The sequence below is a fragment of the Lampetra planeri genome, chromosome 10, assembly GCF_965212315.1.
Source record: "Lampetra planeri chromosome 10, kcLamPlan1.2.h2, whole genome shotgun sequence".
NCBI classification, from domain to species: domain Eukaryota; kingdom Metazoa; phylum Chordata; class Hyperoartia; order Petromyzontiformes; family Petromyzontidae; genus Lampetra; species Lampetra planeri.
Genome location: NC_136116.1, coordinates 2861296 through 2875958, shown reverse-complemented (window position 1 = coordinate 2875958; position 14663 = coordinate 2861296). Strand labels below are relative to the sequence as shown.

The following is a 14663-nucleotide window of genomic DNA, read 5'->3' as shown; positions in this document are numbered from 1 at the left end:
TGTGCGTGTGCGTGCACGCCTGTTTCATCGTGTGTGTGTGCGGGGAGCGGTAACGCAGCGGTTAGCGTGCTGCGCTACGAACCCGGCCACCCGAGTTTGATTTCCCGCTCGTGGCCAACACCAGTGACAATTATCTGAACCTAGTGTGGTGTGAAAACATCGCCACTAGGGAGACAAAGGCTGCCAGGCGTGGTGATGGCCACCCACCCCCTCGTGTGCCATGCCAGCCTTTATAGGTGCTACTCGCTAACGGCACTTGCCCAAGCAGTCTGTTCAGGCTATGTGGGGGATCTTTGTTTTCTGGGCGGTTAGTGTCACGGTTAGCGCACTTCGTTATGAACCTGGCGACCCGAGTTCGATTCCCGCTCACGGTCAACATCAGCGACAAATATATGAACTGGTCCAGGGCGCTCATCCTTACATAAGTGCAGTGCAACATCAACATTGGGGAGACAATGGGTGTGGTGTTGGCCACCTAGCGCCTCATGTGCTTTCATAGGTGCTCGCTGACAGCACTTGCCCCAACTGTCTGTTAAAGGCCACACTGGGGGGTGGGTCATGTTTGCCTTTTGCAGGTGTGGGGGGTTTGCCGCTGCCCCCCCGGGGCCCGCTGCTGGGGCCCGAGAGGAACCCCTCACGGCACCGGCCCCTGAGCCGCACGCAGTCGGCGCCGCTGCCCATGCAGCCGCGCTCGCACGCCCACTTCCTGGACCGGGGCAAGCCGCTGGGCACGGTGAGCGCCGCTCTCACGTTGGGTCTTGACCCCGGGGTCAGAATTCTCGATATTATTTGAACCCCCCCAGTCGGTCGGGGTCATTCAACTTCTCTCCTGTCATGATGTTGTGAGTTAGCCTATTAGTCCTGTAGCTCAACACAGACAAGAGACGATACGAACCCGACTTTTGGAAGCATTGCGTTGATGACACTAGCCCAAATTATAACCTTTTTAGTGTTCTTGACTCTTACGGCGGCGTGGGAGTCATATTGCCGTAATTATATTTATACACTGGGGTTCCAATAATATATGTAGCGTGTTTTGATCTTCAAATTATTTGGGGTCAAAATCTCATCTCGTACTGGGACAGACGGCCAGGAAATAGTAACCACCATGTCAGATATTCAGGTACAATGGTCAGTTGGTACGACTGACCGCTGAGAAGGGGTGATGAAATCATGTATCGTATTCTGACCCCAAGTGTGGGCGGGCACGGGTCAGAATTCTACGGGGGGTGTCAAAATACTATCTCACCCTGAGCCATCTGTGCCGGGCGTTCGTCCTGAGTGGGCGGCCTGCGGCCTGGCTATCCGCTACAAGCAGCAGTCACCGGCTGTCGTCTATGTGCCGACCGTCTGCCCGCGGCTGTCCGCCGGAGCTGTCCGCGCCGCACCCGAGATTGCGGGGCCTCGGCATCCCCCGACCCGGCCGATTCTGCGGCAGCTGCGGTCCCGGTTGGCGTGGCGGTGGGGGGCGCGGTTATTTGCGCGGCCATCCTTCGAAGCAGGAACTCGGTGCCGATCCGAAAGCGGACGGGGCGGCGACGGCCTCTTCAGAAGTGGAAACTGGAATAAAGTTTGAAAACGAGCGAACAGCCTCGGCCACCTGCGCGATCGCTATTGCGTTCTTAGCGCTCGTGTAATCCAACATCAAGACCGCTGCTGAATGCGCTGTGGGGAAATTAGCAATTCCTACCTTGACCCGCAGATTAGGAATGCAGAGCTGCGGCGTGCGCGTTGCGTGCGCATGTGGATGTTTGTCGTGTGCACGCGCTTGGTTGTTACGGCCGGTCCAGGTGCCTTTGCTCACCCGGGCATGTCAGCATGCGTGTGCGATTGCGAGTGTTTGAGTGCGTGTGCGATTGCGAGTGTTTGAGTGCGTGTGCGATTGCGAGTGTTTGAGTGCGTGTGCGATTGCGAGTGTTTGAGTGCGTGTGCGATTGCGAGTGTTTGAGTGCGTGTGCGTACACACTTGCACAGACTAATCGGCTGCCTACTCGCACCCATGCCTGTGTATTTAGATGCATGCATGCGTCTTGCGGTGTACACGGATGTCTATAAGTGTGTGTGTGCATGTTCACACCACCCGTGCATATGTAGCGCGGTGGGGAGCGCAGGCAGTGCATCTGTCTATCAACTCAGTCAATCAACCCCATAACACCTGGGTCTGTCCTGTGACCTAACAGCGAGCCTTCCACACTTCCATGCACCTGGCCTGGCAGAAGTGCCGTGGTGATGTCACCGGCGAATGGCGGCTGATGTTGATGATGTTGAGCGCGAGTGTATTGTGTGCATGTGTGCATTCGTCTTAAGCCTCACCTTACCATATTAATAAAAAGTCTGCCGTACTTGGCCCTCCCCCTCTCCAACCATTATATATACGGAGTGGTAGCTCTTGAAATCTCTCATTTACTTGATACAGCTGTCGTGGCTGTGACGGTTCGCACCTGAAGACAGAAGCTTGTGTTGCCTCCGAAACGTCGTGATTTTTACTTCATTTAACTTTTATTAATTTTAATGTTTTACCTACGTGACTTTACCGAAAAAACCTAAGAATATGAATCCTTGCAGTCACGAATGCTTCAAATCTAGAATTTGTACACGTGTTTGCGTGTGTGGGTGTATACCCGTGTGTGTGTGTGGCTCGCGTGCTCTGCTCGCGCTCGTGGCTCACGCCGACCGGCCGCCACATTTCCAGATGACGGAGGAGGAGCTGGCGTGTGCGGGCGGTGGCGGCGACTCCGAGAGGGGTGTGCGGATCAAGCAGGAGCTGCCCGACGGAGAAGGGGATGCAGAGGGGGTGGTGGAGGGCGGCGGCGACCCAGCGGTCAGGCACAGCCAGGTAGCTCCCCCCCACCCCCCCCCCCGCAGTCCTCGCGCGCGGCCACTGGGTGTGTCAGCGGCACATCCCTCTAATGCAGAAACCACAATAATAATATTGCCAACAATGCCCTCGGGTGGCTCTTACTGCCCTCCCGTTCCAATCAATGCCTTTACAGCTCTGTAGGCAGGGAATGGTGCGTGAGCACACGTCGCTGAGTTCATGTGGTCTCCTTGTCGGGAAGGTTGCTGCTACTCTCGTGCCTGGCTTCACGTGAGAGCAAACCGGCGAGAGCCCAGATGTACACCCCACCACGTACACCCCACCACGTACACCCCACCACGTACACCCCACCACGTACACCCCACCACGTACATCCCACCACGTACACCCCACCACGTACACCCCACCACGTACACCCCACCACGTACACCCCACCACGTACACCCCACGACGTACACCCCACCACGTACACCCCACGACGTACACCCCACCACGTACACCCCACCACGTACACCCCACGACGTACACCCCACCACGTACACCCCACCACGTACACCCCACCACGTACACCCCACGACGTACACCCCACCACTTACACCCCACCACGTACACCCCACCACGTACACCCCACCACGTACACCCCACCACGTACACCCCACCACGTACACCTCACGACGTACACCCCACGATGTACACCCCACCACGTACACCCCACCACGTACACCCCACCACGTACACCCCACGACGTACACCCCACCACTTACACCCCACCACGTACACCCCACCACGTACACCCCACCACGTACACCCCACCACGTACACCCCACCACGTACACCTCACGACGTACACCCCACGATGTACACCCCACCACGTACACCCCACCACGTACACCCCACCACGTACACCCCACCACGTACACCCCACGACGTACACCCCACCACTTACACCCCACCACGTACACCCCACGACGTACACCCCACCACGTACACCCCACCACGTACACCCCACGACGTACACCCCACCACGTACACCCCACGACGTACACCCCACCACGTACACCCCACCACGTACACCCCACCACGTACACCCCACCACGTACACCCCACGATGTACACCCCACCACGTACACCCCACCACGTACACCCCACCACGTACACCCCACCACGTACACCCCACCACGTACACCCCACGACGTACACCCCACCACGTACACCCCACCACGTACACCCCACCACGTACACCCCACCACGTACACCCCACCACGTACACCCCACCACGTACACCCCACCACGTACACCCCACGACGTACACCCCACCACGTACACCCCACCACGTACACCCCACCACGTACACCCCACGACGTACACCCCACCACGTACACCCCACCACGTACACCCCACCACTTACACCCCACGATGTACACCCCATCACGTACACCCCACGATGTACACCCCATCACGTACACCCCACCACGTACACCCCACCACGTACACCCCACCACGTACACCCCACCACTTACACCCCACGACGTACACCCCACCACGTACACCCCACCACGTACATCCCACCACGTACACCCCACGACGTACACCCCACCACGTACACCCCACCACGTACACCCCACGACGTACACCCCACCACGTACACCCCACCACTTACACCCCACGATGTACACCCCATCACGTACACCCCACGATGTACACCCCATCACGTACACCCCACCACGTACACCCCACCACGTACACCCCACCACGTACACCCCACCACTTACACCCCACGACGTACACCCCACCACGTACACCCCACCACGTACATCCCACCACGTACACCCCACGACGTACACCCAACGGAGATGGGATGGAGCTGCCACCTTCTGGCCACCTCGCAGCCTAAGCCAACCACAACCGGAGTTCCCGGGCAGTCTCCGGTCCGAGTACACAGCAGGTTGTTTTGTTACGTAGATTTGACAAAGTGGTGCCTGTGGGAGAGAGGAGTACAGCAAGTCGGTTACTCTTGAATCCAGTAGCTTTTCAAATACAGAGAATGAGGAGTGCACACGTCAAGAATTACCGTGTATTTTAGGCTGTAAGACATGGAGTAATGTTCAACACCGTAACAGAGAGTCGTCATTATGAAGCCCATGAAGCTAGGGCAGCTGCACCGACAATGCGGGCGGACAGCAGCAAACCATTGCAAGGGTACCACACAGGCCAGCTCTGTTGGCGTGTTTATCGCGAGCGCAACCTCGTGATGCTGCGCAGCCACCGTGCCCGCGTGCGTGCGCAGGAGAGACATTCCTCGCGTGGTGCTGTGAGGGGGACGCGCTGGCCCGGACGGTGACACGCGTTATTATTATTATTATTTATGTGTCGCTGCTCGGGACGTCGTGGTGATACAAACCTGCGCTGCTTCACCACTGCCAACACGGCGTCTGAACACCCACGGGTAAAAGGTGCAGCCCTGCAAGTGCTTGCTTACGGTACTGCTGGCGGGAAGACCTCTGTTAGATGCCCCTCTTAAGAGAGGGTGTTTTTTTAGCCTTCACTTCAGCACTTTTTCAGACGCCTCAGGAGAGGAGACGCTATTGTACGAGAGTTGCCGTGATCAATCGCCAGGCCATCGATGGCCTGGGCTGGCGCACGGCTTAAGCCACCCTTTTGCACGGGCAGCAGTTGAAGCAGTGGCGGCACTTGCCGATGTTTGTGTGGCCTGTTCCGTGTTAGCTCCTAATTAGTGGTTTCAGTCAGCGATCGGCTTATCTCCTTTCCCAGGGGCTAATGCCCAATAAGCCTCCAGAGCCCTTCCTACACTAATAGTGCTTTTCCTAGCATCCCACCTCTCTTATTTTCAATCCAAACATCGTCGCCACTGCTTGTTTTAAGTTCGGCGAAGCAATCTCCCTATCTCTCAAAGAGAAACCCCAACTTAATCCTCTAATCTGAAGTCAAGCGTTTTAAAATGTAGTTCTAATCTAGACGCACCCGAAACGTTTTTGGGCAGGCGGGCGGGCGGGCGCCGTTATCTTTGACGCGAGGTCCATTTCCCATGTCTGGGCCCGCGCAAGGGCCGGTCACGGACGGGGCCGAAGGATCGGCCCGGCAAACACAACGGCGGCATTAATAACCCTTCACTTTCTCTTATCGAGTGGCGGGGCAGGTTTCAAATTTCCGAATTCTTTTCTCCCCGCAAGCAAGCAAAAAAAAAACGACAAAAATTGGAGCGAAAGAGAAATTGCGCACGATGTCGTTTCCGCTTTCCATAAAACCGCGGGGCTAGTTACGGGTTTTCTCCTTTTTTGGCATAAATTGATGACCGTGCGCGGGGAGGGCACAAGAGCGGCACTGTTCTCGGGGCCATACCGGGACTGGCGGGGCTTGCCGGGCCAGGGCCGCCGCCTCCGTCTTGACAAACTAATGGGGGGGCCCTACACGAGCCGCTGGCAGGGCCCGCTCACCGGCCCCTCTTCCGCCGCGCAATTATGTCAGCGGGCGGCGGTAATTGGGCGTGCGGTGCCCTTGCGAGGGCCCTCGGCCCCGCACCGGAATGACCCCGTGTGGCCGACGGCGCGCACGTAGCCGCGAAATCGCTTGGGCCTCCACGCCCACACGCCGCTCCCCTGCCCCCCACCTTCGTCAGAGGGGTATGTCTTTAATTAGGGTCCGATCCCCCGCCCCCCCCCCCTACTGAGGAGGATGATGCGTCCATCCCTGCCGGCAGGAGCAGCTTAGCCCGAGTAATGGGCTGATCGTGGCAGGGGGTGGTGTGGGACTGAAACGGTGTTTATGCAGCAGCTGGAAATAGCGCCTGCCACTGTCGTCATCTTGAAAACTAATTAAAGGAAAATGTTTTGTTTTGTGAGCGCGTCCCTTAAGCGCGGCGATCAGATATCGGGAGACGTGGCGTTGCGTTGGTGTGGGGTCGTTGGTGCTTTTTTGCGTCAGCCGGGCTTTACGACCGGTGCCGTTGCTCGTGCGCACCCCGGCGGAGAGAGGTCACAGTGGCCTTTGTGAAGCAATTAATTCGTCCCTTTCACGCAGGGGGGCCGGCTCCTGGCATTCTTCCGCGAGAGCCGCTTGCCACTGCAAGCAGTGACATTTTGAGTCGCCTCGTCAAAAGGGCACAGCACGCTCCCTGATCAGTCGAACGATGGGGTGATGTTCATCTCCATCTAAGCCAGTGGTGAAAATTCCTTGTTGTCGTGGTGGAGAACAGTCTCACCCACAGGGCGACTTCCGTTGACCTCCTTAAAAGTGGTTAGTAGTTGTATCTGCTGCGGAGAGGTGGCGTTGCGAGACGCTCAGTTGACCGCCGACTATCATTTCAAGAGACACTCAGACAAACCGACAAACACAAGGATGCATGCCGACTTGTGCGTGCGCACACAAGCACACACGAAGAAAGACCAAGATCTCCCTTATTGTCTTTAACAGACTGTTGGGGCAAATGCGATCACCATTAAGGCCGGTACAGCACATGAGGGCGTGGTGTGGTCTCAGCACCATGCTCAGCAGTCTCCGTAGTCCTGATGTTTACTCTCCGCCCCAGAATCTCAATTCAGGCTCATTTCCACCTCAGGAAGGCCCAGGACCAGGTCAGATAATCGCCACTGATATTGGCCGTGAGCAGGGACAGGACTCGGGTCGCCAGGTTTGTTGCGCGGTGCGCTAAACATTTAACCACCTGATGAGATGAAGAGCACTCAGGATAGATTGTGATGCCACTGGTCAGAGTAGCCAATCGCTGAGCGGTCACGGCGGCAGTGGCGACAGTGGTAGTGGAGCCGATTGCTCCGGTCAGCGTCTCCCGACATCCCTGCCCCAGTGGCAGGGTGACAAGGGGTCACGCCACCACCGCCCACCCCGCTCCTCCTGCCAGTGCCACTCTGCCGCAGCAGATATCGAGTTCCTCGGATCCAATCGCCGCTGATTGAGCCGATCAAAGCGCCGTGCTGCCGTGCTGCCCGTAAGTGGAGAAGCGCCACGTTTTTTTTTCTCCCCGCGCAGAGACGGGAACTGTATCGAGCGTGGCGCATGCAGCGGGGGCGTTGCGAGACGGCCCAGCGCCCGCACTGTAACTCCCGGGCCACATGCCTGGACCTGTCACGCGAGGTTTTATGCCAGAAATGGCCTGCTTTATTGGAGCACGTTTTTTTGTTTTGTTTTTCAAACGAAAAACATGTTGCTTTCATAAATTGTCTTCATTGTCTTATTCAAATGCTCTCCTCGCTGCGGCTTACACCAAGCAAAGCGGCCAGATAGCCGCTCTGCGTCTCCTGCACGTTAATTGTTGCGTTTAGCCACGGGAATGTTCCTGCAACCCCGGGACCGCTGGCTGCCGTGGCCTCGCAGCCTTAACAACAACCTTCCCCTTGCCGGTGCTGAAACGACTCGGCTTTAATGGAACGCTGCTCCCCCTGCTCTGCCCAGGAGACCCCCCCCCCCCCCGCAATCTCGGCCAGGGGGTCTGCCTCTTCTCCGAGCAAGAGCCACCCCCGCACGACCCAATTGGCCCTTGCCATTCACACGAAGAACCTGCCTCCTCTCAGATCGTGGACCCCACCGGACGGGTCCGGGGCCACCCGCAAACCGGGGTCGAGAACCGCCCTCCCCGGGGGGCGCCGGGCGCTACCGCTAGCGCCGTTCCCCCCCCCCCCCCCCCTGGTGACTGCTCGTGCTGCCCGTGTGCCCCCCTCTCCCTCCCTCCCCCCCCCTCTCCCACCGTGTGCCCAGGGTCACCTGCTGGAGCAGCAGAGAATTCAGCAGCTGCACCTGTACCAGGCGCAGCTGGCGGCGTCGGGGGTAGCGGCAGGGCTGACGGCGCACCGCCCGCTCATCCGCACACGCTCCTCGCCCGCGTACACCAGTCTAGCGCCGGCGCCCGAGCCCCCGCGCCCGCTCCGCTTCACCACAGGTGTGCAGCACGGTGGTGGCGGCGGCGGTGCTGCAGTGCCATCGCACGCACACGTTCATGCCCGACCTGTGCGTGCCTTTGGGATTGCTGCTGGAGGAGGCCCTCATCCAGCAGCGGATTGATATAAGGGATGCACGTCAATGAGTGCCTCTTGTAAAACAACCGTTCCCACACTGTTTCTGTACATTTTCTGTCGACGCACGATACGTTCCCTACCCTCGCGTAGAGACCCTCGCCTCCCTGCCCCTGTTCAAGCCCAGCTATTGTAACTTGCTTTTGTAAATTAAATTACTGAAAGAACCAATTACCGAAAGAACCAAGAATAAGTCTACATTATAAACTGCCAGTACACTCAGTTTAATAACCATTGCTACAGTCTACATTATAAACTGCCAGTACACTCACTCCGATTAAGAACCAGACTACCGTCTACATTAGTGGTTTGTATTTTATTATTATTTTATTTTTATTACCGTTATTTTTTTATTATTTTTCTATCTACGGGACTTTACCGAAAGAACCAAAGAATGTGAATTTGCTTTTGTACGTCGCCCTGAGATGCGGGCGCGTCTCGACGCTGTGTTGACCCGCGTCGCGCTGTCCTGTGCCGTGCTGCCCGCCCCCCCGGTCACGCATGCAGGCCTGGCGTATGACACGCAGATGCAGAAGCACCAGTGCAGCTGCGGAGATAACACGTTCCACCCGGAGCACGCCGGGCGCATCCAGAGCATCTGGTCGCGCCTGCAGGAGACGGGGCTCGCCACACAGTGCGAGGTGAGTGTCTTTGACATCGGCCGTGTTCCGTCCACCGCTGGATGGAAGGCCCTCCGCTAAGGCCGCCTCTGCCATCTTTCGCGGTCCTGTGATCTCAGTGATCTGTCACCTGCCAACGAGTTTCGTTTGTTGTCCTTCTCTCATACCTCCGATTAGCATGGATGGCTATGTATGGTGCAAAAGAAGTTCAGTACCTTGCTCCGTCCCCACGGTGTACGTATTCTCAGGCGTGTTCGCTCCTCTGGCCTGCCACTCGTGAAACTCGTCCACTGGGGATTGATGCTTCAAGCGAAACGTTCTGCCCAAGCCCGTTGGCTTGTCTTTTGAGCCATTATGATGTTGCAGACTAGCTTATGTGAGTGTTAGGCAATATTATTCATGAATGTTATTTGGGAGCGGTCGTAAAGTGTGTTTAGCGCATTGCCCTACAAACCCGGCGACCCGAGTTTGATTCTCGCTCGTATATTTGTACTAGTCCCGGGCCTCCCCTAGGTCAACTGCACCTTCAATGAGCACATGGTGCGTTGTATTGACATCAACAGTGGGGGAGACAGATACGTCTCGGGGTGGTGCAGGCCTCGCCAAACGCTTTGCGTGCCACGCAGACCTTGACATCCCTTAGCCATGCAGCCTGTTAACACCGTTAACGCTGTGCCGGCATACCCACGCACCTGTGTGTGTGCGCACTTGTGCGAGTGTGTGCGCTTGTCCTGCGCACGTGTGTTCCCACGCTCGAGGTAAACGCGTTCCCACAAACCACTCGTATCGCTCGCTCCGTGCAGCGCCTTTCATTTGTGGAAGCGCGAGGTCGTTTGGGGCAAAGGTGAACGCGGCGTCGCGTTTCTGGGTTTTCGCCCACGACCGTCGGCCTAATTTGTCAAAATCTCGTTCAGTGGCGGCACCTTGCGTAAGAGTGTGCAATGCACGTGTGTGCTTGTGCACTAGTTCATACACGTGTGTGTGTTTGTGACATCTGAACTGTGGGGAGCGGCAGTGTAGCGGTTAGCGCGCTGCGCTACAAACCCGGCGACCTGAGTTCGATTCCGCTCACGGCCAACACCAGTGATGATTATCTGAATGGGTCATGGGCTCCCCAAGGTTGACTCAGCCTCAAATGAGGACCTGGTGTGGTGTGTAAACATCACCACTCGGGCGTGGTGTTGGCCACCCATCTCCTCGTGTGCCGTGCCGGCCTTCAAAGGTGCTGCTCACTAACGACACTTGCACCAACAGTCTGTTAAGGCTACACGGGGGGGGGGGGATCTTTGTCTTTTGCCTTTGCCGTAGCGCGTACGGCCACGGAAAGCCACGCTGGAGGAGATCCAGTCGGTGCACTCCGAGCGCTACACTCTGCTCTACGGCGCCAGCTCGCTCAGCCAGCACCGTCTCGACAAGAAGCTGCTCGGTACTGCCATGCGTGGGCCGATCCCCCGCCCATCCCAACTGTGCCGTGTGCCCCCGGTGTACCTCTACCGCCCCCCCTCCTCCTCCTCCCTGCACGCAACTCACCCCAGCGCGCCCCCCTCCCCCCGCTGTGCATCTTGAGCCCCCCCCACTACCCACCCCCACCTCTCCAGCAGTAGCCAATTTTGTGGCGCTCTCCTGCCTCGCTTCCCTCGCTGCCGCCCCTCCCCCGCCGCTGCTGCTTTCTCGGACTCCTTCCGCTCTGCTGTCGCTGCCCGCTCGTGACCAACGCCGCTGCCGGCAGGCACGCGCGGCCCGGCCTAATTTGGCTTCTTTGTCACCTGTGGTCAAAACAAATAAAGAAAAAAAAACAAGTCAATCCCCGAATCTCGGATTTTAAAGAAGCCCAACGCTAGCCAGCGCCTGAGTGGATTATATTGCGGACGCGTAATTGAGTGTCAAAATATGCGTTGCAGCTGCCGTCACGAAAAGCCTGTTTTTCATCTCTTCATCATTTATGAGGAGCTCCTACCTAGAGGGCCTCCACCCTCCGCAGGCCCACAGGCCGTGCGTCTCCCATTCTACATGACCGGTCGGTCACAGCGCCGGCGCTCCCCCATCGATCCCGTCCTGCACTGCCCCGCCCCGCTCCCTCCCTCCCCCGCCCGCGTGGCCGCGTCCCCCCACGTTAACGCAACGCGGCAACGCCCAAACCACCATTCTGGTGTTCAGCTTGGCCTCCCTCCTTCAAGCCACCGCAATTTCTGTGGCGCCCCTCCCGCCATGCTGTTGGCTTGGGGACGGCCGCTGCCGCTCGTGGTCGCACGAGTCGCTCATTGTTTGGGGGGAGAGAGCTCCTCCGCAAGAATCCTTCTCCCCCCCCGCTCTCCGTTCCCCCTCTCTCTGCCCGCTTGGTCCCAGCTTGGCTTTTACTATCGGCGGTGTTTTTGTTTCGGTCTGCAAACTTAAAAAAACACAAATAAACGAAACGCAATACTAAAATAAACGACACGACCGCTTCCCATCAAAATGGCCTCCTATGTTCTCTCGGCGATGCGGCTTTTGTGGTTTTCGTTTTTTTGGCAGCTCCCTTCAGAGAAACGTTCTTTGTGAACGCCGGTTTAGCGGCAGGCCGAGGCGTGCGCCGCCAACAGAGCCGCGGCTGCGGCGACGCTGACCCGCGCGATAAACCAAATTACGGTTTCGTTGAAACGGCTCGTCCGTCCGTCTCTGTACCCCCCCCCCCCCGCCTATCCCCACCCCAGGGCCGTCATCTCAGAAGACCTTGGTGATGCTGCCGTGCGGAGGCCTCGGGGTGAGTTTGTCATTCCTGCCAAAGAGCCTGAGCGAGAGCCTGCGCTGCTAGGCTCAAGGGTCCTTCAGGGGAACCTGACCACGTGATTGGCAAAGCAATTGGACCTGCCACTCACCCGTCCATGCCTAGTCCTGATGGGTTAAATGCATGCTCCCGGGTTTCTCCGAGAGAGATCAAACACGGTATTTCGTGCTTCCTAGCTTATTGCAAAAACAGCGACGGAGCGGAGTGTGGGAACGACTCAGCTAGCAGCCCCGGCTTGGGAGCTCTTCCCAGTTGGATTCAAATTCTTCTGAATCCTGCAGACAATCCCGAATTCCACTCTTCATCACCCAGGCTGCTCCGTCTTTCCGGTTCGCGTTCACGTCATGGCGGCCCTATGATTGGCGTATATAATGGTACCAGCCTCTTTGACCTCGACACGGCTAATGATGAATATACAAAGTGGGTGCGACACGTTGGGAGAGGATTTGGCTTCGCCTTGTGTGCGTCCATGTGTGCTTGGGTGCGTGCATGTGTGCGTGGGGTACGTGCGTGCATGCACGTACGGGTGCGTGCGTGCGTGGGTGCACGGGTGCGCGCGTGGGTGTGCGCGTGCGTACTAAATTTGTTAAACATTTGCGGAACGTGCGCTGCAGGGTTTGGAATGGGGGGGGCGCCCTGCGACTCGGCGTGCGCTCTCCGACCGTGGATTTGTCTCATTACGCGTGGAAACCCAAGTAGCCGCTCTATTCGGGGACTTGAAATCCACTTAGGTTAGACATTGCTAAATGAGTGCACCTTGGCCAAGCCCCAGAGGAAGCTGTAAGTGTGTGCGGAATGAACTCACCGTTGGGGGCTTGCGAGCTGGCGAGTTCACCCGCACTGTGCGTGCCACACCTGCGCGAACCCTCAGCTCGCTCACCGCCCGCTCACCCCCCTCTCCCACCCCCATCCACTCTCACCCCTCACCGCTCACCCCGCAGCGGGAGAGGAGTGCGTGTGCATGCCTCCCGCGGGACCACGGGCTTCCAAATGCAGGAACCAGAGCCTCTCGCGCCGCACTTGGCCTTGTTGTTGTTGTCGTTTGAGCGGGGATCTTAAACACGATCGAGCGAGCGAGGAGCCAGGCGTGCGGGCGGGAACGGGCGAGGAGACGTTTTTAATCTGGAAACTTACGCTATAAATAAACTCGTTCGTAATCGTTATGCACGAGGCTGCCTCAAACCGTTGAGCGCGAATTGAACGCCCCCCCCGTGCAGGTGAAAATTGAATGTGGATGTAGCGAAGCTAAAAGCTGCGAGGAGCAAAATCCAATTGAATAAAATAATAACGTTTTTATCTCATTCCCCTGATGGGTCGGCTTTAAATGGCCGGAGCCAATGTAAACACGCGGAGGTTCTGCAGCCTATTTGTTAATTTACTCAGTAATAGGAGGAATCGTGCAAACCGCCGCTGCCGTTTCACTCGATCTGGCACATGCGTCTTTACTAAACTCAGCTATTTTTATTTTACCAGGTAAGGCCCACCGAGCTATGCAGTTCTTTGTCAGACGCGACCTGGCCCACATGAAAGCTCAACGAAGCAGCCAAATACCCTAAATGCGTCGTTTGTTCGTTCCTCAATCCGCTTGTCCTGGTGAGGGTCCCGGCGGCAGCGTGTTGAGTCGGGCAGTCCAGATCTCCCTTTGCCTGGTGTGTCCTGGGCCAGCCCTGGGGCCTTCGCTCAGTGGGACATGCCCGGCAGAGTTCCAGGGGGAGTCTAGTGGGGGACATCCTTACCAGGTGCCCAAACCACCTCAGCTAGCTCCTCTCATTCCAGAAGAGCAGCGACTCGAATCTGAGGCTCTTCCCGGATTGCCAAGCTGCTCACCCGATCACGGAGAGTGAGCCCGGCAACCCTGCGGAGAAACCTCATTTCGGCCCCTTGTACCCGCGATCTCATGCTTTCCGTCGTTACCCAAAGCTCATGACCATAGGTGAGGGTGGGAATGTCGATCGACCTGTAAACCAAGAGCTTTGTTCGAGAACTCAGCTTTCGCTTGACTACCACAGAACGGTACAGCGCCCACATCACTGCGGACACCGCACCGATCTGCCAGCCGATCCCAAGGTACTTAAACTCCTCCACCAAGGGCAGCTGTTCCCCCCTCACCTGGAGAGCACACTCGACCGTCTCCCGGGAGTGAAGCATGCATGTTGATTGTAAATGTCGAAGGGGAAACTGGAGGACCCAGAGAAAAATCCACATGATCACCGGGAGAGAAACGTGCAAACTCCAAATATACAGCAGGCGTTCGGGTTGGGATTGAACCCAGGACCTCCTGTATACCAGGCGAGGTAGTTAACATCTCGCTACCATGGCACCCCACGGTCCTCTCTGTAACGCGCACGGCGCTCAGTAACTCGCGTGCTCATTTCTGTCGTTCGAAGCAGGCAGGGAGACGTTGGGGCCGAGGCGCA

At 57.5% G+C, this 14663-nt stretch overlaps 1 protein-coding gene across 1 annotated transcript in view; it reads left to right on the top strand.

Annotated features, from left to right (window-relative positions):
• The window catches only part of LOC144721127 (histone deacetylase 4-like), a 128114-nt gene that overhangs the window by 77110 nt on the left and 36341 nt on the right, over positions 1-14663 (top strand). Inside the window, exons 12-17 of the mRNA XM_078598522.1 lie at positions 576-733; positions 2693-2836; positions 8549-8729; positions 9370-9503; positions 10791-10908; positions 12173-12222. Of these exons, the coding sequence (XP_078454648.1) occupies positions 576-733; positions 2693-2836; positions 8549-8729; positions 9370-9503; positions 10791-10908; positions 12173-12222 (785 nt within the window). The remainder of the gene's footprint in view (positions 1-575; positions 734-2692; positions 2837-8548; positions 8730-9369; positions 9504-10790; positions 10909-12172; positions 12223-14663) is intronic.